The sequence below is a fragment of the Siniperca chuatsi genome, linkage group LG12 (assembly GCF_020085105.1).
Source record: "Siniperca chuatsi isolate FFG_IHB_CAS linkage group LG12, ASM2008510v1, whole genome shotgun sequence".
In the NCBI taxonomy this organism is placed as follows: domain Eukaryota; kingdom Metazoa; phylum Chordata; class Actinopteri; order Centrarchiformes; family Sinipercidae; genus Siniperca; species Siniperca chuatsi.
The window spans coordinates 3444888-3470128 of record NC_058053.1 but is presented as its reverse complement, the minus strand read 5'-3'; the positions used below and the strand labels follow the sequence as shown (position 1 = coordinate 3470128).

General features: G+C 38.7%; 1 protein-coding gene across 9 annotated transcripts in view; it reads left to right on the top strand.

Moving 5' to 3' along the window:
- The window catches only part of LOC122885506 (inactive dipeptidyl peptidase 10-like), a 138358-nt gene that overhangs the window by 49871 nt on the left and 63246 nt on the right, over positions 1–25241 (top strand). For 8 of the 9 annotated variants that reach the window (XR_006380127.1, XR_006380126.1, XR_006380125.1 and 5 more), the window contains exons 2-3: positions 17109–17220; positions 17978–18073. Coding sequence is in view for 6 of the 9 variants with exons in the window: in XM_044216686.1 (XP_044072621.1) it covers positions 17109–17220; positions 17978–18073 (208 nt within the window). In the remaining 3 variants the exon portion in view is untranslated. Of the gene's footprint in view, positions 1–17108; positions 17221–17977; positions 18074–25241 lie in introns of those variants that run through there. The other variant, XM_044216690.1, reaches the window with a different exon arrangement.

Below are 25241 nucleotides of genomic sequence, written 5' to 3'. Positions count from 1 at the left end.
GGTCTTTCAAACTGTCTGAAAGCATCAGTGGATATGAGTTGTGCAGAAATCACATTATACGCATGCATGCATGCCATTACTGGTGGAATAAATTGTTTTTCTCCAGGCTGTTTTGCAATGCAATAAACTGATGAGCTCAAAAGGAGTTACAATCGATTTGGTGACTTGATCACCCTCTGGCTACTGCCAGGATGTAAACAAATCCCTGAATCTTTTTATCGGGGAGACTGAGGCTGGTATAAATTATTTGATATTTAAATCAAATGAGTGGGTTGCAGTGCCTACACTTTTTTTAGATAGAAAACTCAGCAGTGGTGAGTCACTGGAGGCAGATTTAAACTTGCTTTACACTGAATAAAATTGCTCTACCATGATGTTGATCTACTGCATGGCATTGCGACATGGTTAATACTTTCATACTGATGCAATGCCCATGGGACTCAAACCGCTGAGCCCTTGTTGTTGCTCTGCTCTTTAGCCCCTGTAAGCCACAACTAGTGTTTCTTCAACCTGCTATTAAACTACATTGAATCCCACTTTAACGCCACATTGGAGGACATTGTTATCCACCCTCACTACCGCCCAATCATTTACCCTGTCAGCCAGACAGCCCAGTGGCTCAATGAAGATTAATTATGATGCTGCTGTCGACAGGGTGGCCAGGATAATGAGATGTGCATGGCGAGGTGGCGGTGCATCGTTTTCCTCCCTGTCAGATACAGTATCCTATCTTATCTCCGTGCCACTCTGCAAAAGGCGGACCACATGGTAACAAACATTATTATGTTTGTGGAATGCTAGTTTGGTTCTGACAGAATGAGAGATGAAAAGGGAACAGTATTAGTGTTTCTCTTGGAAAAAAAAATATTTCCAGCCTTGACTTTTCCAAACACAGCCGCTATATTGCTTCCTTGTAATAGTCTGTGTCCTCATTCTTCATATATAGCAATATCTTTAATTGTAATAGGTAAACCAAACAAATCTGTGCGTAACAGACGAAGACTGTGGTGCAAAACAATATAGACTATGGGACAGGACAGTAAAACAAACACAATGATAAACTGACAGTGAAAACAATCCTTAGCTACACCCAGGTATCAATACATTTCATTTGATTTAGTTTTGTACTGGAGGATCCTACGGGATAATTGGTTTACCCCTTCGTATTTCACTCAGTAGATGAGCTGGGACTGGTTGCCGGGTATCATAATATATATTATCATCTCCCTTTAAAGTAGCAGTTGCAGTTTTCCATTGGGGAAACCTTATATAGTTCTCTGTGCCACTGCTGTACAGTTGGGGACTTTTCTTTAGTCCACTGGAGCAAAATGCACCATCTAGCAAAAAGAACAAGCTTTGTTATCAAAGCGTACGTAAAGTCCAGGCCCTCAGAGTACAGTCCAGCCCTGGCTGTATTTTAATTTCCATAAGGAAGAAGGCACAGAGTTTTGTTTTGTATACTGTATACTGTTGTTTGTATATCTTTTAATAAACAGACACAACCACAACCAGAGAAGAGGTGATGAGAGCTCTGGGAGTTGATCTTGTTGAGAGGTAATATCTCCTGGTCTGGTTCAACTCTACCTCCCACGTGCTAATTGTTTGATCAATTTTATGTCGGTCAAGTAAATTCAGGTAAAAGTTTATTCTTGAATGTGGAAACAGCAGTTAACAAAACAATCTTAACTGAAGGTCCACATTGTTACTTGAAAAAAATAAACGTATTTATGAATGTATTTTGAAACTGTGTTGGACATAGCTCTGATAGAACAATCCCCAGCCCTGTCCTTGCCTTCCAACATGACCCACTTTTTGATTCAGTGTTCCCAGAACCCTCGATGGCTTGTTTGAAATGAGCCGAGTCACTGTTGTGTAATCCCATGTCTGAGAGAAGATATATGCAGATTGAGGAACACGACATTTGGTTACCTCATCATGAATGTTCAGTGTCTATATGATGGTTTTTTTTTTTTAGCTTTTATCTGATTGGAGAAGATCTTTCCCAAAATAAGTCCACAAAAATATCTGAACAGGATTTCAAGGACTAAAATGTCGTCTGCTGCTTTATCTGGTCATTGCTGAAGGTTGAAATGGCACTTCTGCTGTTGGCAAGCTTGATAAATAGTGTATCTGCCCTACTGTAGGTGACATTTTAAAGTCAAGACCTGAATGTCTCTATGGTAATAATGATTCTCTCCAACATCTGGAGCAAGGACATTAACCTGACAGCTTTTTCCAAAGCTAGAGTAAACAAAGTAAACAAACAACAAGGTTGTCAGAAGAGCTGGGGGACATGAGAGGAGCGTAATTCAAAATGGTGTATAGTCACTTGTTATTATTCACTTGTACAGTATGTGGACAGTGTATATCTCAATGAACCACATAGAAAATTAATGATGCACCTCTTAGTTGTGACCACACATAGTGGTGATGAAGGACTTAGTACTGGATGATTATACTGGAATATAATATATATATCCAAAATATATCAAAACCAAACTTTCTGTTTTGGTTTAGGTTCATGCAAATAGTTGTATTAAATGCTGTAAAGCGAGTATACTCAAGCTTGCTCTGCAGTGTTATACTGACATAAGCCACATTGCATCAGTACCATAATGTTATGAATGATCCTTCTGATTTGCTCCAGCTTGAATCTCATTGTTGTAGGTTTGGCCATCAGTTCCATCAGTATGGATAACATTGTACTCACCAAGTTACTTGCTAAGATCATCAAAGATGAGCGGTCAGATCATTTCAGACTCAAACTATCTGTTGTAAACACCCGTCACAGTTTACAGACTGGATAGCTTTCACCTTCCATGCTTACCATATTTGTGTCCCCACTCCCCATTTCCTGTACAATGAGGGATTCATATCGATATTTTGGGTGCACTCACTTTCAGTTTTACTTCCAAATAAAGTGATTTAGATAATCTGGCTTAACTGCTGCTTTGTTTACGGCCTATCTGATCGTCCGACTGCTCGTGTTTCTTGCCAAATCGAACTTTTAAAGTTATGTTGCCTTGTTCCCAGATTTCTGCAATAACTCAGATTTATATTATATATATTTAAATGATAACCAAAGCTACAAAACTAAGACCCGAGTTGTAATAAAGTGGAATTATACTTTAATGCTCAATCCAAACTACCATGACTTAAACCCAGAAACAAACTTGTCATAAATTTCTAGGCAGAAATTGGCAGTTATTCCTGTTTAAGGTACCCTGTGGAGGTTTTGGCCACTAGCGGCACTATTGGTCCCCATTATGATTGTATCTTGTGCGGTACTCACATGCACAGAAATTCACATGTAGGTTCATTAGCACACACAATACGCATTCCTTCCATTCTAATCAAAGGTTTCTTCGCTGAATAACAACTGGTGGCAGTGACACACCAAGAAACGTAGCAATACGTCGGCAAACGCTCATGTGGAAGAAAAGGCATTCAAAATATTTGTTAGGCCTCAGGAATTCCCATACTCCATTTTGGTAGGAAATACAAATGTAAACATATCTGTTTAACTGCTCAGGCAATTGTTAATAATTTGGAACAAATTATGAATAAAAACAACTCAAATCTTGGAGAAACTTTTGAACTTATTTTATAAATCGTTACCCTACAGGCTGAAGAATTCTTACATTAATTTACCACATTGTACCAAGGCTATACAGAAGCAGGAAACGCAAACAGCAATTAAGATATTAATACAACCGCCTGTCAAAATCCTCCTTACTGATAAAATGTCTGGCTGACCTTATTTTCATGAAGCAAATTGTATTAATTGTAATACTGCAGATAAATCAATTGATATCCTTTCACTAAAATGGCAGTCCTTTCCTGTTTCAGCAAGTATTAAGGATGGGAAGACTACCTTTAACTGACTTTTAATTAAAAAGCTTATTGAAAGGAGATGAATTGGCTGATAACATCACTACCTTTTCCCTGACCTCAATTTGGCTCTGCTCACCTCTGCAAATGAGTCTGGAGAACCTGTCTGTGCATGAAAACTCACTTTGTTATCACCCGTCAGATTCATTAATTAAATCTGGCTGAAAGTTTTCTTTCCTTAATGTTCTGGATTGTTCACAGTGGAGCCGGGAGTGCACTAATAGTGGTCAGTGTTGACTAGTGGAGATGGACTTTTTTGATTAATGAAATGTTACAGGTAAAGGTGGAGGTATTAATGTCAAAAACATCTCATTTGTGGTGAAGATTTCTGCTCTCTGCAGGCCTCTGAATCAGCCCATGGCAGCTCTAATTAGTATTAGCAGATTACTGCATGGCAAAGGTGGGACACAATCATTGTTTTGCAGGTCACAAGCAGTGGAGGAGGAAGTATTCATATTTACTAATTAAAAAAATTGACCCTATAACAGTGCATTATATTCCCATCATCATATATTTCGTATGAAAAATCTTGGAAAAGTAACGAGTAACCACAGCTGTCAAATAAATGTAGTGGAGTATAAAGTGGCATGGAATGGAAATTACTATAATTATTAGTACAAGTACCTCAAATTACCTCAAAAAAGTAAATGTACTTAGTTACATTCCACCACTGGTCACACTTAAGGCTCCAGTCTTGGCTATGAAATCCTGAGTCAAAACCCGAGTCAAGACCAACAAGTTCCAAGTCAAGTCCGACTCCTAGACTTTGTGTTTCAAGTCCTAAACTTATGCGCCCTTCACTAAATTTAATGCCATTTAAAAATAATTTAACAGAATAACACTAAAGTTTGCATTTACCACTTTATAAATATCAATAAATTGTCTAACATAACAATGTTCAGGTGTGCCTTGGTATATTATTCCTGTGACTAGGTGCATTTAAATATTAAATATCTAATTTAAAATATTTTAGGTTTAATTATAAAATTCCAAAAATAAACCTAAAAGATTTCATTGAGATCCGTACTTTTCTGTTGGCTGTGAAGGAACACACTTTATTTTTCACGAGCTACTGGCTCTACATACTAGTCCTGATTCAGTAACATTAAGCTGATAAGCTTAAAATATTGGCGTGACATGAAAGAAAGTTGAACCACAAGATGCCCACAACTGCAAGTGATGTGAAGTAGCTAGATCATTTCACTAGAGAAGACTCACCACTCTGTTGGTCTTGTCGAACTACAAAAACACAGTCCACACAAGTATTAGTGATGTTACAGAGTGATGCTTCTTTTACCTCGTAGAAAAGGTTTCAGTCGTAGTCATCTGGACACTGTATTCAGAATCAAGACGTTTCGGCTCCCGACTACGACTGAAACCTTTTCTACGATAGAACACTCCTGGACGAATGAGGGACTACACCGTCTTCTTTTACCTCACAAATGATTGATGTCAAAGTCAAAGTCAAGTTGCAAATCTTTTTTGATTACAGTCTAAAGTCATCAGATTCACAACTTGAGTCTGAGTCACACCTCTGCAGCATTAATATGGAGCTCGGCATTTTAATTGTAAACTTGCATGAATTAAGATTTACTGAAATTGAAGAACCCCCTGAACCCCCCCCCCCAGCATAGCGGAGGGGAAGCAGCACAGTGAGTGGAAAAAAGGGTTGAAAAATTATAGTTTTCAATGTTGTTGTATTACTGTCATGCACTTCAACTCCCTACTTCCCATATGGTCTTCCACACACACACACACACACACACACACACACACACACACACACACACACACACACCACTTTGCGAAACAGGCAAGCTGCACCTGCTCGATAACACACTCAGAAACATGGAGAGCAAGCAGCACTCCAACCATGCTCATAGCCTCCAGTGCTAATGTGATGCATTCCTTCAGCCTTATATCTCCTGCTTCTGTGGCTCCACTGTGTGTTGAAATGTCTCAGATATACTATATCATACTGAAGAACACCCCTGGGACTTTGCATCTGTTATCTAGACACAGTAAAAAACTTGGATCACACTGTTACTTTAATATTTATTTTATTTTATTTACACTTCGAAAAAACATTTTGGATAATTTAAGAGTCGTGGAAAAGTCCGAGGTTCGCACCTGAAGTTGAAGCTGCGATCCCCAATGTTCTTTTATTAATATACTGTATCATGTACAGCAGTGGTCGGCAAATAGTGGCCCGTGGGCCAAATCCGGCCCTCGGCCAAAAATATTTGGCCCCCAAAGCTACAGTTTTTCCTTTTATAGTTTGCATCAAAACTTTTTCATATATCTGCTGTAGATAACTATAGAAATACAAGTCTTGTGTCATTTCCAATTAATATGAATGCTTATCATCTAATAATATTCAAGGCCTCTGCGTGAGAAGAGACATGCAAAGTGAGGCCGCTCTACCTCGTTCTGATCCAGGCTACAATACAGATAAATAATATAACCTACTTAATTTAAATAAATTATCCTCTGAAATAGAAATAGGTGGCAGTCAAACAGAAATGGCATGCTGATAAAAATGTTTAGGGCAGCAGCGACCACTTTCACCCAACTATAAATGAAGCAGGCCACTGTTCAGGCCGATTACTGTAAATCTCCAGTCTCTAAGTTCAACACACATCATATATTTGCCTAAGATCCCCCCCCCCCCCAAAGTGTTAACACAAGCCACAATGGCTCTGTTAGACCTGTTAACAGATATCCGGGCCAAGACTTCCTCTTTCATGCACCGGTCATTGTTTACAGTCCGATTAGCAATCTTAATATCTTAGATAAATGAAAAAAAAGCTAATAAAAAGCTAATCTTTAGGGTTCCGAGATCGATAAAAAGCTAAATTGTCGTCAGACTATAGCTGATGGGTTCCGAGATTGCATTTCGACCGATGCATTCCACCTCTTTTGCTCTCCACACAGACTGTTTACCTGCATACAACCAAAGCCTGCTCAAATGTGATTGGTCAATACTATTCAGACTACAAACAGACTACAAACAGAAACCAGAACGCTTCTGATACCAAAATCTTGTCCCTTGCCTACAGATTCTGCATTCTTATGCAGATATCTGTTTATAGAGATTAGACCTTGAGAGGGTCACGCACAAAAGTGATAACATCCTTTGGAACTTTGAAATCTCAAGGACAAGTTGTCCATCAGTTGCTTGATGAAAGTTTTCATTACTTCTGTCACAAAAAAAGACTCGGTTGCTCCGCTTCCCTTTTTCTGTGTGCCATGTCTGCTTGGAACAAGTCAAGTTTCTTATGAAAGGCCTCCAGTTTCTCTACCATATCCACCCGTTTTCTCTTTCCCTTGCAGCTGAAGATTGAGAGCATTCAAGTCATTGAACCAACAACCAACACAGCAGCAGGAGATCATTGTGCGCTGCATCCTCTGATTTAGTCACGATATATACTCATACAGACTGAGTCCTATAGCTTTAAAAATAAGTAATTTCCTAAAACTGCTGGGCATGACAGTTTTTTGGGTAATAGAGCATTACTTGAACTATTTGGACTTTTTTTTAGTAGTCCAATGTGACATAACACAAAAAGATTACATAAAATAGACCGACATATGTGGAACAAAATATACAAACAACAACAGATAATATGATTGACATAATCGTAGTGAGAACAGGGGGGTGAATGTCTCCCAGCCTTCACAAACACACAGCAGCACAGTTTACGACTGGTGGAATTCCATGGGGGGAGGTCTGAATAAACTCTGCTCAGACCTCTGGATCTGCAAACTGACTTCTTCCCCTCTCAAACTATAAATGTGTCAATTTGGACACTTGCTAGACAAGACCAGAACTTTCCAGCCCAGAAGAAAGGCATGACTTGTCATGCTAATGGAGCAAAAGCAAAATTTAAAGACAATAAATTGACTCTCTAGATTAGTTTAACTAAAGGAGGAGAGACTAAAAACCATCTTCTCCTCCCTTATCCGTCTCACACACACAGTAGGATAATAGTGCCCGGTAACAAGAGAGTGTGTTAGCATACAAAGACTCCGTCTGTGTGAAGCATAACATTAGCTAACATCAATTTAGCATGTGGCTACCAAATTACCTAACAGATGAAGACACATCACAGCAAATGAATGAACTAATCTGTGGAGTGCCATTGGATGTGTGAGTGTTACGAGGGAAATGTGTGGGTATGTGCAAAGATGTAGAAAAAGAACAAATAATAATAATTAAAAGTAAATTATTTGGACTATTTTCATCAGCGGATTGATACACATTTGGTGCAGTAGTGAGTATGTCAGGCAGCAGGACTGTGTACATGGGATTGAGTTAAAATAACATCCAGTGTACATGTTCATGGTAATGAAGGAACATGTTACATAATGCAACAGTGTGGCTCACTGATGTATTTGAATCATTTTTGGACAGTGGACTACATCATGGTCTACAAAAGGAATAAGACATCAAGGTGTGAGTGCGCATGCAATACTTGCTGCTTATGATGAGTTAGCAGGTAGCAATCAGTGGCTACATTTGCTCCAGCAGAACCCTGTGACTTGTGAGAGTTTCTCAAATCGCTGGGCCACTACTGTACGCGACTTCAATTCAATTCAATTTTATTTATATAGCGCCAATTCACAAAAAAAAAAAGTCTGTTGCACCAGTGCATGCTGGGAGGCTTTCCTACACGCCTAAGGATGATTCAGTGTGTAACAATTGGTAGCCATCCTGCGACTTTTCAGAATTTGACAGCACATCATACAGTGTATTTAGATCTGTACAATTAATAACAGAGCAGCTAGAACTTTATGTTGGTCCGGTATGCATAAGATGACCCTGTTTCTGTCTAAGATGAGTAATGAATCCATTGTTACTCTGTCTGTACCAGGCTGCTTTATCTCCCTAGGCTTGTTTGCAAAGATTACAACGTTCATAGACCAACCTTGCAAGCCTTTTTATGCAACCAAAGGACATCTCCCACTCATGCTTTCTCTTAATATTCAGTGTCCTGAATAACCGCTGAAGCACAGCATTCCTCCCTGCTTTTATATGACAGAAATGTCAAGTGGTCCCGGCTCCACACTCAAAGCTAGGTGATATATTATCTCTAAAATTCAGCCTTTGGGATATTTATTAGAATATTTCACTCTGCCAATTCATCATGTAAAAGTTGTTCCCATCCGCCAAAATACTGAATAAAATATTGAATTGAGGGCACAGCATTCACTCCATTTCTTTACCTTGTCATTGTCAACAGATGAGCGTGCTGAAGTCAGTCAGGTTAAATATTAAATATAAAATATTAAAAAAGTTTAATATCCATGAGGTCAAAACCACTTAAGATTGGAAATCTTAAGTGGGTCCTAGGTCAGATTTTGGCAGGATATATCAGGCTCACCTTAATTTACAACATTACTGAATGAGTAGTTAATAGGGGGGAATAAATCGTATATTGTATGTACTTCACGTAGAGTGACTAGCTTATATACCTACAGTATAACACACACCTACAGTGCTTTCTGTGTTCACCACTCCAATTCTTACAACTGACAATTCTGCCATTAGTAGTAGCAAGACAATTCTCCTGGTATCAAAGTCAATTTTTTTCCTTCTCTGCTGCAAAGTCTAACTTGAGTTTCATGGTTTCAGTTTCGCAGTTGTACAGAACGATTATGTGTCTTACTGTACAGTGTGTCTTTCTTGGTGCGGGAAGTTGGTTATTGTAGTGTGGCCCTCTGATTTGGCCTGCTTAACAACATCAGCAGCAGCAGCAGTGTCAGTGGCTCAGCTCATGGAGGAAGTTAAGGTATTTTAAAACCCTTGGAGCCGGATTGCCACGATTTGTGCAGTTGTCTTGATTTAGTTTTAGAGGGTCCCACAGAGTCAGACTTTGAAAACCCCTAGTTTGAGAAGACTGAAAATTGGAAAAATGTCCTCTGAAGAACAGGCTTGTTTTCACAAACCTTACAGCTCTGGTCAGAAGACTGAACATTCTGATTGGTCTGCTCGGCCATGCCATAGGCAATAGTGAAGCATGTAGTGTAGAGCTACTGTATGCTGTCAGATGCTCAAACCCTGCACCAGTGGAGACCTCAGGCTGACATACAGACAAAAACACAACTTAGTTTGAAGCTCACAGAAAAGTCACGAGGGGATTTACTTCATGGCCTGGCTTTTAACCCATCAGTCTTTCAAGGCACTTTCCAGCTTTTGCACGTCTGTAGCACTGCCTGCTTTGTTAAGATTTTTACATTTCAAGGATGTTCCCATATCTTAAGATGATTTTTGTTAAACCAAACATAATATGTTTTAACAAAAGTACAGGTATTTTTTCTTTCTGAACTTGACATAGTTTGCATTGAAAACTTTTGGTTCACTGAAGATTATTTTGCCCTTGCTTTTGTTAAAAGCAAATTACCTTGAATAGTTAACTTGTTGCGTAGGAATGCATTTTTAATTGCAGATTTGAAACGTCTGCTCCTGCCTTACTGTATGTTCCTTAGCTCATGATGAAAATCCAAAAAGTCCATAATTACTTAATGAGTAGAGTTATGCATTTGTGCATATATCATGTGTCTGACTGTCTTTGTCATCAGTGGCGTATTTAGGTGGAAAACAGTTGTGGGGCAACAACTACTTTGGACAGATGCAAAACCAGAAAATAATTTGACATAATGCGCTATTTCACATTTTCCACAGTTTAACACAGCGAGCACATACTGTATCTGTTCTCCTCAACTTGCTGTTATGCTGCTCAATTCTCAGTTTTTATGCACTGTCAATTTGGGTAGCTAATGATTGCTCTGCCAGGCAAGCCCAATTTTACAGCGTTGTTGTTACAGACGAGTCTTGCTGCTTTGATGTTTGGTAATCCTCTCGGAAAGATGCGTGGGATCCTGAAAGCCTGTTCTCGACCAGGTACCATCCTCTCTAAATAACAAACATGGGGAGCAAAAAAACGCCTTGCCTAACAAGATATCAGGCGGCCATTTTTTCCTGGAGAACCACTCAGCGTTAAATCTATGATTATTTTTACAAGTGGTTTGGTTTATAACAATATCCAGTGGCTGGTGGGCACCGAGGCATTTGAGCTCACGTTTTTCTTTAACAGGCAGATTTTCGATTTTGTGCTGTTGAAGATAATCCACTTTGTTCATGGTGACAGCAGTTGCTATCTTCTTAAAAAAAAAAAAAAAGAACTTCTGCCTACAAGCTACAACTACAAGCAAATGACGACAACGGTATTTGGCAAATAGCCAATCAAATCGTAGTGGGTCAAGAGGGAATCAGCCCCTCTTGGCATCAAATTTGTGCCATCCACTTTCATTGCCAAAAGCTTTGGGCATGCATTGTTGTTTTCCCACACTAGGGGCACCTGACATTGCGAGCGTGGGGCTGTACCCACATAACGGCTCTGGAGCCAAGCACAAATAAAACAGCATTTAAAAACTATTCTATCCAGCCACTGACCTTACATTGTAGAATAATGATTAATATCAGCAGCTGTGACCGAGGATTTGTTTATGTAATGCATTAATCCAGAATTGTATTAATTTCTAAGTTACTCAGTACCACTAAGACCACACTTTTTTTCTGCTTCCAGCAGGTGGGGCTTTGCCCCAAATGACCTGTCACCTCTATTCGTCATCAGCTCAGAAAGTTCAGTTAGTAACAGTTACACAGTGGGGGAACGGCAATTTTCTCCATCTGAGACGTGGTGAATAAAGAGCTGGAGCAGAGAGGGTTCTTACTGGTCTCCTGGGTGATGGAGTATGACAGTGATAAATATTCTTACCACTGACATGGCTAAGCACTGTTCCAAGTGCAAGATGTCACACTAGCACACAGACAAGATAATAAAGACCAAAAACACAAAGTGTGCGGGAGGAATATAAAATATGTGCTGTATGAATTAGGATTGATTATGCAGCTTAAACCTGGTTTTACTATATTTGAAAAATTTGCATGAGATTATAAATAAATGTATCACTGTTTGAATTAAGGAGAACAATAGTCCATTGCCAAACTAATAAGAATGAACCACATCATGAGTTTAGGCTTGTTGAAGGGTTGAATGTGGGGCACTGAGATCCTGGTATGTCAAAGGAATTCTTGTGATCAAACCCACAGCTTTCAAGCTCTAGACCTGAAGGACATACGGGAAATCACAGTGTGATAAATACTGGCTGCCATTTAATGTTTCTGATGGATGTTGCTTCTGTGTCACAGAGTGGAGTTAAACAAAGGTGACCTTTGTTTGAAGTTTATTCACTTTCAATGTTTCTGTGTGTGGTTTGGTTGTTGTCATGGTTTCCTTAAATCTGTGTTATCCACAACATACCCTGTGCATGTTCCTGCTGAATTGTATTGATCTGCCAACAGTGATTAGACAAAGTGTTTGACTGTCAGGATGTTGTATGCTGGTCCCACCCGTAAAGAATCCAAAAGCACACAGTAGGGACGAAAGCTTCATTTCAGATGGATATTAGGACTGAGATTAGTTGCTCTATAACACAGTACACTTTATGACCTGTTTTCTGTGCAGCTCAATTTCTGCAACTGTGTATCATCAAAACAGCACCTGGCGCAATGCTACAGATAGTGAGGTGCATTTCACTAGAAGTAAAATCACATGGTGCTCTCACAAACAAAGTGTCAGAAATAGCTGGTGCACTTCAGTTTCAGTCAGAGAGGAAATGCTTTGCCTCTCTTGACAGGTTAGCAGGTGAGATACACTTTCATTGTGTTTGGGAACTATTGGATAGTGTTGCTTTGTAACCAAGAAGCCCTCTAGCTTGGTGCTGACAAACAGTAAGAAGACCATGACTCGGCCAAGACCAGCAGCACACACATTTTTGCAGCTTTTTCTTCAAAGGCAAAAGCAAACTGGCTTACCAGGTGTGCACAAGATAAAACAATTAAGTTTGTCCAGAGATTTTACCTAAACATCTTCTCACCTTTTTGCATTAGGAGTATTGATGGTTTTAATGTATTCATAATGTTTACCTATTTTGTGTTACAAATACCAGTGACATAATCCTCACAGACTTCGCATCCTCAAGTTCCACTGGAGTGGAAATGCAAAGCCATAAAAGCCTTTTTCTTGTTAAATCTAACCTGGAACTGGACAAGAACTGAGACGTAGACGTCCACATGTGTAGAATACCTACTGTATTCTTAAATAATACCTATGTTACAGGTCAAATAAATAAATGAAAACAAGGTATGCTACTTTTCAAAATCACAAACCTTTGAGGATAAAACTGATGAATGATTTATTGGTGTTGCATAGCCTAAATTCAGTGCTTCTTTTGAAAAGAGTTAGTAAAAGGTAGCCTGGTTTTAGAACTCTAAATCACCACCCACATTTCCAATTCGATTACTATTCAAATAGGTCCATTGCACCAGTAGAGGAATTGACCAATCAGAGCCTTGTAGGTGGGATTAAGAAAACAGTCCTGAAAATGGTGTCAAGCACGAATTAAATCAGCGCAGGTGTCCAGAGTGTTACAAGTCGACTTAAAGAAATAACTCTTAGAGCAACATTTCTTCAAGCAACATGGCTAATTTCAAAGCAGTGCTAATCAATGTTTTTCACCCGACTCTGCAGTTCCCCTTGACTCTGTGAAGCCCTTTACCGTCTTTTAGCTCATTGTTTTGGTTTTATGGCCCACAACTTTACTGTTTTGGTTCATTCTTACCACTAACAGCGGTTTCCAGCAAAAATTGCTAAAAAAAACCTCACTGCCCAGCACCAAACAGCACACAGACAAAGTTAGCGACTAGCTAGTGGGGCATTTAGCAGCTAAAGAGACAGATATTTCCTGCAGAAGTTGGTGGAGTGCAAAAGAAAGCTAAGCACACTCACCATAACAACTTTAGAAGCCTGATAATATGTCTGTTTTGTTTACAGCTTTGTTTACAGCTTGTTCCAGTGACAAGTTTATTGCTTATTGATTTGCCTATTGCTTATTGATTTGTTAGTTTTTACATGTAACTTTCTTTGGATGAACTGAATCTAATGTGAACTGAACTGAATTTGGTTTGTCTTTGGTTGGGAGCTGGATATTCAAAATTGGCTCCTATATTTTAGATATCTTAAATGGAAATTTAAATGGATTTTAAAATGGATAGGCTACATAGCAATTTGAACAACTCCTCAAAGTACATTTCACAGCAGGGGATGACTAGATTCACTGAATTCCAACATATGAAAATGTACACTATTAGGAACATGACAGCTCAGTGTATCTTTGGAGGTCTGTGAATAATGATCTGATGAAGAAATCACAATGGCAAATAACGTTCCCTGATGTGTAATGAGGGTTGCTCTAGTCAATGAGGCTAAGTGAAACAGAGAAAACACAGACAACACAAACAAAAATCTGTTGAATCTAGACTGAAGAAAAAGTCTTCACTGTGGAAAATTACTTTTCTCTTGTGAGCAATCCAGAATTTTAATATCGAGAAGCCACAGGGACGAGGTGTAAGGCTAAAGTTGAGTAGAACTAGGGGGGGTGTAGAGTTGGCAAGGCTCCAGGATATTTATCTTTGAATCATCCTCCCAATGAAAAGACTTTGAAAGCAAATAGATCCATAAATACAGACGGGTTATTAGTTGCTTGGGGCTCTGTAAGCGAGATAGATTTATTTATAACACTGCTCTGTCACTGCAAATGAAATAAGGCTGCATAATTGATGTCAGGAAGATAAAGAGTTTGAGATGCTTCCAAAAATGGGCCTGGTCTTCAGAGAATTGTTCTGTTCTTTCATCAAGTTCAGCACAGTAAAAACAGCTAGACTCCACGTCCCTCTGGGTTTGTTCCACGAAGCAGGTTTACTGAATTACGTGGAAAACACTAAGTAACACCAAGAACAAGTGGAGTTTTTTTAATTTTTTTATATCAAGTGATGTTCCAGATTTGAGTTCCAGGTTTTACTTTCCAGGTTAAACGTCACTACTGTACATAGGAAAACATACATTTATTTGTCTGGGAATGACTTTTTGGCAGCAAAAGGAATATACATTTGTTCATACATAGCCCATATAACATATTTAAGGAGAAATATTTCCATATTTAGTCTGTTAACAATGCTTTATGGTCTTTTCCGTATTGTATCACCTTCATCAAATATGCAAACCCAATTTGAGGCAAACTGGGCTTGCACATACTTTGGATATTGGAAATACTTACTTAAATAAGGTAAGAATAATGGGGGAAAAATAGATGTTGCAATTATTGTTATTCATTTCACACATACTGCATTGGCATCTGTGGGACATAAAAAAATAATGATGTAACGCCAATAGCTAGGTTTCTATCCAAACGAAGCAAACATTTTAACCGAATTTGAAGAAAATCGGCAAAAGAAAATGTTTTCACTACTACTGTTATGCGAATATTAGGAGTTGGGTTCTAGACAGCTGGTGGCGCACATTTTTCAGTCCAAGCCATTAAACCATTGCAGAAGAAGAGGGCGCAACACGATGATGTAATAAAATAAGCGCTAGTCAAACCTCAAACAGTGAAAAACAATGTAGAAAACACGATGGAAATGTGGCATTTCTGTTTGTGTCGTGTATTATTTTGAGGAACGGCAGTCTCCTTATCGCTCCACACAGATCTGATGTTTTCGTAGGCCGCAATTTTTCATCTCTTCAGTGGAGCAGAAGCTTCAGTGAATATTTAAGTCACGTGCTTCATGTACATCACGATTGATTCACTAAGTCTGTTTCCATTGCGCTTTGTCGCATTTTGCTTTTATCAATGCACCGACTTTTCCTCCTCAGCCAAGCATAAAAACGTTAACAATATTTTAAGATTTTTATTCAAATTTTCTGCGTTTCCACTCAGGTTTTTTATGTACAAATTGAAAATCCGCATAAAAACAGGTGGATGGAAACCCACCTATTCATCAGGGGCTTTAGGAATTTTCTATTGACTACTGAGGAGGAGTTGGATGATTTGGCGGCATCCAGCACTGTAAGAGCTGGTTTGGGCTGACCTAAAGTCTGTCGCCACTGATTGGCATCAGCTGTTTCATATATGTTTCACAGTGACTGGCTCATTCATAGCTGTCTGGCTAGTAACATCCAATCATAGGTGTACAGGGTGGCCATTATAACCTGACAATTCTCACTCTTAAATTGAGCAGACATTGTGCGTTTTTATTATCTTGTATGTTATGTTAATGCACACTGTGCCCACACTGAACATGAGCATGGAACGCCAGTTTGGTTTTGTCCATTGAAAATTCCAAAAAACTTTATTCAAACAAGACGACCGCAGCCTCAGCAATGTTGACAAAAATAGAGAATGGCAGTTAATTTATACAGATCTACATTTTTAAATGACAATTGAAAATGTACTTATTCAACATTGCCTTTAACTGTCACTCTTTGTTTTATTCTTATTCTTTATTCTTTATTTTATTGTTCTCATTCCTTCCTTTGTTCTGTTTATATCTTTCACATATTCTATTGTTTTTAGCACACCTGTTCTTACTATTTGCTGCCTCTTTTGTTTGTTATTCATTTGATTGCTTGGTTTTATCGTGCAGTATTTGCACTTTGCTTGCTTTTATTCATTCTCTTGTTCCTTCACTTTATTGTATGAGCTACACCTCCTGTATGAAAGGTGCTCTAAATAAGTTCACAGGGTGTTGAACAGAATAGAGAACCTTTGTGGTCCTTTTCAGTTTCTTTCACCTAACATTGTACCTGAAGCACTTTGTTTACCTCCTCTCTATGTTCAGTAATGGGTAGACTTAAATGTTCTGATACTTATACTTCAAATACTTATAAATATGTATATACAATTTTTCCCAGATAGTTTTTTTCTTTGTTGAAAGTGCCAGAAGTGTGAATTTAGGGGTGCTAGAGACAAACACTGTTTTGCTTTAGCAACTTAAACTCCACATGCTTACAGAGCACATTGGGTACGTTTAGTTGTATATACTTTATAGATGCCCAAAGGGGGGCGTTGTGCCTTCCTTGTCCCCTTGGATTTAAGCACCGGCTCAGTCAGCCCCTGCACAAATGGCTTAAGTACGCTGTCTTGCTCCAGGACACTTCAGCAGCTTGCTGTACTGGGGGAAGACACTTAATACCCCACAGGCGTTTACTTACTTAATTAATCCATTTCCCCACTTTTTACCTTGAGTTGCTATTTTGGGCTATTATTGGCATGATTCATTATTATTGACATGATTTGTTTCTCTTGTTGTATAGGACATAGGACCTATTGGACCAGATAAAAACTGGAAGGGCATTGGCATCTCCCTGCTGGTTATTGTGGTGGTGCTGTCACTCATAGGACTGTCCATTGTTCTGCTATCAAAAGGTGAGGTTCCCTACAGATCCATCACTTTCAACTTGTTGACTTGTTAACTTGTTCAACATCAGTTTTGACCATATCACATCAGTATCCTTTCACAGTTTACCAGCGGTGGAGGAAGTATTCAGATTAAGTAAAAGTACTACCACACTGTCAAAATACTCTATTACAAGTAAAAGTCCTCCATTGAAAATGTACTCAATCTAATGGTTTAATATTTAAAAGTATGTCATAGGGGACGTGTTTCTGCATTATTATTACTCGGGTATTAATGTAAAAGCAGGAATTTAGTGTTGCAGTTGGTTGAGGTTTATTTTGTATAGGGCTGCAGCTAATGATTATTTTCATTATGGACTAATCTGCTGATTATTTTTCTCAATTAATGGATTGATTGTTTGGTTCATTCAGAAAATAGTGAGAAATGCCGTCATAATTACCCAGAGTCCAGACTTGTTTTGTCCAACAAATTGTACAGCAATCAGAAATATGAAACATACATTAAAATTATTAAAATAATTGAACATTTGAGAAACTGGAACCAACAGAACTCCCAGTTTTGTACATTTCCCTTCTCTCTGTGTGTGTTTATATGTATGAGCAGAAAAATGTATTAAATATCTGATTTTGAATTACCCTGTTTTCGTAAACTTTTGTAGCTATATTTTAAGACTTAATATCAAATTCACAAAAACTGCAAATTCATTTTTTTGTTTTTGTTTTGACAGGTGATTAATTGTTGACGGTAATGGTTTTTTTTCTGTAGATGATGGTGGTAAACCCTTTGGTTCACAGTTGACACTGGATGACCTCTGTCAAAGAAACTTCCAAATACATGATCCTGATGCAAAGTGGGTCAGCGGTAAGTACATCAGAAACCTGAAATCAAATAGCCGCAAACACTGCATATAGTGCAAACTTTTTAGTCACATGCATTAAGCATGCATTGACATGCGGTTTATGCTGTACAGTTCTGCAAAATCCCAGATTACATTCAATCAAAGACTGTGGTCATGGTAAATAAACCATGGTTAAGGTATGGTTGATATGGCTGTTAGGTATGGTTAGGTTTAGGCAACCATGCTCTTGTTTGGAAAAACATATGGAACAATGGATAAGGTATTTAATTTTTGCTATGGACTACAATAAACTTTATGTACATACATGAGTCCGTACAAACATGAAACTGAGACTAAAACCTTGTAACTCAACTGATTTTGCTGCTAATTTTGAGGCCTGAACTTTACCGATGTTATATTTTCATTAGTTAGTTAGTTATTCCTTCTTTAAAGGGAACAGTACAGTATATGTTTGCTTTAGACACATAGGAAGGCTTTCTCATTAATAAACAAGAGTCTACAGCCATGCTAGCAGAACTGTGAGACTGTACTTAAGCGCAGCTGTGCTTTGAGCTAAACATCAGCTCAGCTTGCTAACATGGTCATAATGACAATTTGAACAAGCTGATGTTTAGCAGGTGTAATGTTAACCATGTTCATCATCTTAGTTTAGCGTTTTAGCATGCATCAATTTGATAATTATCACTAAGTACAGCTGAGGCTGATGGGAACGTCGTTTTGCAGGTATTTGGCCATAAACCAAAGTATTGGACAAATTTTTACTTTGACCTGATGATGGTGTTAGATGGAAAGTTATTACTGGTCATCCTGTTGAGAACATGATTGTCTATACCAAAGTTTATGACAAACCATCCCATAGTAATTGAGCCATTTCACCAAACACGCAAATGTCAACCTTATGGTGGTGCTAAAAAGGGGTCATCAAACTCATTATGATACATCATCTGGAAACCATGAATGTCAGTGCCATTTGTGCCAATCCATCTTGTAGATGTCGAGATATTTCACTGGTAAAAACATTTACTATAATGGTGCCACTAGATAAAAGTGAGTGTGATCCATCCTCTGGGGAACATGAATGTCAAAATTTCATGGCAATCCATCCAATAGTTGTTGAAATATTTCAGTCAACCAACCAACTGACCGAATGAATGTGGCTGGTAAATGTCTCAGAATTTAGGGAATGTTGAACTTGAGATTATACAGCGTGAAAGGTTTCAGTACAAAATGAGAGTTCTCCCACATGAAAAATGACATTCTTGTCCTAGAAACTGATGAAAACTAAGTCATAGAAAGACCTTAGCAAAAAGTATGATCTTATGTTTGCCACGATACGAGGTCCGACAACCCTGTCTCCTAGAAATTAGGTTAATATATTGCTAAATATATTCAATATAGGGGTGCACGGTGGCAGAGCGGCTAAAGCTCCTGCCTCCCAATAAGGAGATCGTGGGTTCGTGGGATCGATTCCCGGACCAGACCAACATCACACAATCTCTCTGGGTGGAGTCTGCATGTCCTCCCCGTGTTACCGTGGGTTCTCTCCGGGTTCTCCGGCTTCCTCCCACCGTCCAAAGACATGCATGTGTAGGTTAATTGATAACTCTAAATTGCCCGTATTGAATGAATGTGAGAGTGAATGGTTGTCTGTCCTTGTCTGTGTCTGTGTTAGCCCTGCGATTGGCCACTGTCCAGGGTGTACCCTGCCTAAGGCCCAAAGTCACTGGGATAGGCTCCAGTCACCCGCGACCCCTAAGGGGACCAAGCGGTAAAATGGATGGATGGATGGATATTCAATATATATATATATATATATATATATATTTTTTTTTTTTATTTAATTTTTTTTTTTTTTACTAAATTCTTCTCCCAAATTACATTGTGGTAAAACGTAATCTCTGCCTGGATTATGTACAGAGGCAACTTTTTTGTGTGAATGAAGTGCTACATTTATGTACCGCACCAGAGACGTAAGGATGCATTTGGGAAGAAAGGGCAAGATTTAGTCTTGGTCTCTAGTGGCTGGCTTAGGCAACAAACACTTTGGAAAAGATCATGGTTTGGATTAAATGATAAACACATGTTGTCTCATACTTCAAGTCTTTTTTTTTGTATTAAACCAAGACCATGACCTTTCCCTATCCTTAACTGTGTTAATGCATGCTGCTTAAAGGTCCAGTGTGTAACATTTAGGAGGAGCTATTGGCAGAAATGAAATATAATATTTATAAGTATGTTTTCATTAGTGAAAATAAGAATCCCCTGAAAATAAGAATTGTTGTGTTTTCATTACCTTAGAATAAGCTGTTTATGTCTACAGAGGGAGTGGGTCCCCTTCCATGTTTCTACAGTAGCCCAGAACGGACAAACCAAACACTGGCTCTAGATTGTTTTTTGCGAGTTTCACGGCCACCATAGTTTCTCCTACACTCTTGGAAGGGGAGGGTGAGGCGAGAGGTATTCAAATGGTTGCAAACTGCAATTTCACTGCTAGATGCCACTCAATCCTACACACTGGACCTTTAAGTCCATTTCTAAACGGCTGAGTCAGCTGTGTCAAACCAAAGATAGCAGGTTACTGGGCAAAACAGGCTTTAGGGCAGATTCTTTAGTGTATTACTTTATGTCTTCCTTTCTTTGTTTCTACATGTGCTCACACAAACATCACATGAGATACTGTAACAGCCAGGATTTGAAATTGATATAAAATTCATGACCAAATGTGAGGATCACTAATGCTACAGATGGCACATTTTAGTTTACAAAAAAATATCAAAGTGTACTGTTGGCACAAGTGCTAATAGCCGTATCCCATGTTGGGTCACAGTCAACAATTGGAAATGAAACCCTTAAGGGATGCTAGGAGGGATGTTTGTGTCACCATCTAACTGTTTTCTTTGTTTCCCTTAAGAAGGTCATCCAAGAGACTCTTTTCCTGCAGACACCATGAATAACACATCAATTACCACTTTTCGTAATGGAAAAGTCATCTTCTTTCTCTCTGGTGAATGGTTGAAGTCAGGCTGTTAGTATTGGTACTGTCAAGCTGTCTGAGCCTTCCTTCTTCTGACAGGACTGCTGTGGTTGGCTGCTCTCAGTCACGCTCAGTTTTCCCCTTCTGAAAACCCAATCTTGCAAATCTTCGTACTCTTCTCAAATGCTGCCTGTCACACGATCTTAGAAAAGTTGCCTTTATTGTTTTGTAAAATAGTTCTCCCAAAAACATTGGGAAAAAACATGTTTCCTTTGTTGTTATGTTGTTCTTGAAATAAATGAATGGCAATGAAAACTCTCACTCTTTAGTGACAGTATTCTCTGTTGTGCTGACCTTGTTGAAAGACTGCTTTGATTCCGTCGTCATTGTAATTGGTGTGGGAATGGTTGTACAGTGTAAATGAATTCAATCCACTCTCCTTTCAGCCCTTGGTCTCCACCAACTTCTGAGAGAAATATCTGGCTCCTCAGCTGCTAAATGCTCCACTATGTTCACCAGCTAGTTGGTAACAGTTTGTCTGTTTGGTGCTGGGCAGGTAGAGTACAGTGGGTTTATCAGAACCTTTTGCCTGGAAAAAGCTGCCTGCTGTGATTGGAATCAAGGTTGTTGAGAGCAGAGTTTGCTGGTGGGAAAACCAAAACAATGAGCTAAAAGAAGCTAAAATGCTCCTTAGAGCCACAGAGTTTGGTGATCATTGTGGGTTTGTCTCTATGAGTGGCCCCTTTCATATTACACATAGTAATTTTCTCCATTGTAAATATGAAAATATTGATTAATGCAACATTTAAGATCGGAAAACTCTGTGCTGGCCCTTACAAATTGCATAAACCCAAGTAAAAGTGACGGCAGAGTGCACAGCTACATTCAGTGTTGGAGAAACGGAGTATTCATTGCTGCTTTGATAAATGACAGGCAGAATACAAATATGAAAGCTGCTGCTATGAAGACAATTTTAATGTACCTCTGTAATAGCTCGATAATAAACCCTTGCTGCTGTTTGTTGTGTCCTCTGCACTCTGACCCTGCAAAACCTTTATCGCTCTGGAGAAACCACATATCAGCAACTGAATGTGTAAGACTGCAAATGTCTCATAAACTGTAACTTTCAGTCTTTCATAAAAGTGAGACATTTGCCAGTGTGTAAGAATGTGTCAATCCACTGGGTTATTGTTTATTGTCTCCTATGCAAATCAGCTATTAACAGTTTAAAGCATAATGTGGAAACTAATGACACTTAGTCATATATACGAGTAATCTGCCATGTTTCAAAATGGTCAGTGGCTTCAAGAAAAATCACTATACTGGCAGATATATATTCATTTGTTTTAAAACATGACTAGTGCTATATTGTAGATTACATTTATTCAGACGGATCTTTTGATATTTATTCAGTATTTACAACAAGATAATGCATTTTCTTAACATATTTTGACAAAATGTTGATGTATTAGTATAACTAAAATATAACCAGACCTAATTTTGACTCTGATCTTTGTGTATATTTGAGAGCAACTGAGACAACCTGACTTAATGAGTGCATCTGAACACCTGCTTCATCATCACAGACAACACCTCACCCCTCTCCATGGACCGCAGTGCCATTTATATATTAATGCCAGCCCCGTGACACCTGCTCCACACTAAAATGTTAAGTCCATCCAGTGTCCAGGGTCCAAAAGTATCCCGTTACTGATTTGCTGGTGTCACATCAGGGTGCATAATGATAATATATAGGAAGAAGACAAACAAATACCATAAAAAGTGAAAATGGCATGACTGACAGAAAATGCAGGTGCAAAGCTTTTTTTAAACTTTATATTTATTATAAAACCAATAATTTTAGTAGTTTCTGTTTTAAAAACTTTTCCAGTGACAGTCTGACAATCAGGGTCTGCTTTCAGTTGCCTCACCATGAGCACGATAAGCACTTGGCCTCTTTAAGAGTCTGGCTGCCCTTTAAACCTCTGCTCACTCATTGCTAGGTCTGTTTGGATCACAGAGGTGCAACAAGTCAAACTTGTATTCCTCCAAAGCACAAAATAATCATATTTTATCTGCAAGGTGTTGACAGGGCTATTGTTCAATACAATGACTCAGCAGTACATGGTCAGGTGATGAGATTTTTGGCCTCCAAATCTCACAGTACTCAAAAATGTTGTCAACCAACTGGTATTTTTCCAGATCTTATGTGTCTATGGCAGACAGTGATATGAGTCAATGACTGGCAGTATTAGTATTCCGGTGTGTTTCAACCGTATTATACAGGATGAGCTACAATAATGGGAGAGAGAAGTGCATCCATGTTGTCTGTGATGATGAGGTAGGCATCCACGTTGCCAAAGCAGGGGTGGAATAACAGTATTGTAACTCACTACTTTTGTTTTGTTCTTTTAAAGTACAGTAGTCTAGAAATCATTCATTTTGCAATGATGAGTGTTGTTTATGTTAACAATCAATCAAAGGACTGTGTATATAGGTGTCACTTTGTCTATTTGTCTAATTTGGATTATTGTCTTGGTTTTATGGCCTGCAAATTCCGCCCTCATTAAACTCGTTTTAGCCGCAGCAGGCAGCTGTTTCAAACGCTCTGATAAACTCACTGAATATTACCAGCCCTGCACCAAACAGCAGGCAGTCAAAGTTAGTGACTGTCTGGTGAATTTAGCAGCTAAAGAGCCAGATACTTTTCTGAGATATTGGTGGAGACAAAAACAGAGCTAAAAAGAGAATGGATATTGGATATTCATCGGTTGGACAGAAACACAACCCCAAAGGAATGCTAATGTTGCTCTGTGCCTGCTGGATGTAGGCAACTGTTTGCTAATATGTTTTCCATGACAATTTTATAAGATGATTATATCAATGTGGTGTCTACAGCTTGTTCTGCTGCCACCAAGTGGCCAAAAAACTTAACTAATGCAGCTTTAAGCAGAATTTTTGTAAGGTAGTGTCCCCTTTTGCTTTTGGAATATTACTAAGTAGCCAACAAGTCCTCCAAATTAAACATCAAAATGCGTAGTTGTAACTGCCCTCCAGAATGACACATAGAAGTATTTCTGATCTGATGTCTCTATAGCAGGACGACATTATCGGTCTGTGCCTTAATTCCAAAACTGTTACAAATCACTGTCAGAGAATCCATCGCTTTCATGATCTTACACCACTATGGTTAGGAATGGAGTGCGGAACTTTTGTCTCCCCCTTCTGGCAGTGAGAGTAATTACACAAACACTGTCGACGGTGCTCATGATGTGAGCTCGCCCCAGGCTTGTGTTCAGAAATTGTTATAGATATAAATAAAGAGAAATTTCAGTGCTCTCCAACAAAGAAAAACTCTTTGTCTTTGCCGTTGATCGAGTTTCTTTTTTATCTGGAGCATCAGAAACTTTTCTTGGATGCTTCTTAGGTTTTACTCCTAGTTGCTGTAGCCTACTCCGTCATTACGGTTGCTCCAGAGCCATGTAGAGAGAGAGTTGCGTCAGCTCTGTTCAATTTCAATTCAGGTGACTTTACTGGCCTGACTGCATACAATACAACATTACCAAAGCATATTAACAAAAATTATACAATCATAATGAACAAAATAAACAATAAACAGTATTTCAGTATTTCTCTCTACACGGCTCTGGATTGCTCCCTGCTTCTGCTCTGGCAAACCAATCATTGCTGGTTGGTGTAAAACGCATCATTACCAGTGCGCCAGCGCAGGAATGTCGCCACAGACAGCAGATTTAAAAATTCCGTATGCTGCAAAATACAGAGAGATTTACTTGAACAGTCCTGCACTCTAGCTTTAAGGTTTGGTTAATATTTATATTTTATGTTATTTTATACTTCTACTCCACTACATTTTTAGGCAAATATTGTACTTTAACACCACTATATATATATATATGTGACATATATAGTTACAGTATAATAGTTATGGTTATTTCATTGTACAAAACATACTGTATGGTCACCTGAGGCAATAAAATATCATGTATTAAACTGTTTATAGTATATACCAGTATTTAGTAGGGTAGTTAAAGCCTAATTAGCACCACCACAACCAGCTGAACATTAAAATGCTGCTTACACAGTAAAACGTCAGTAATTCTGCAGTCTCAGTACTTTTACATTTGATATTTTAAGAATGTTTTGCTGCGTTGTGTGTAACACGAGTGTGGTATTGT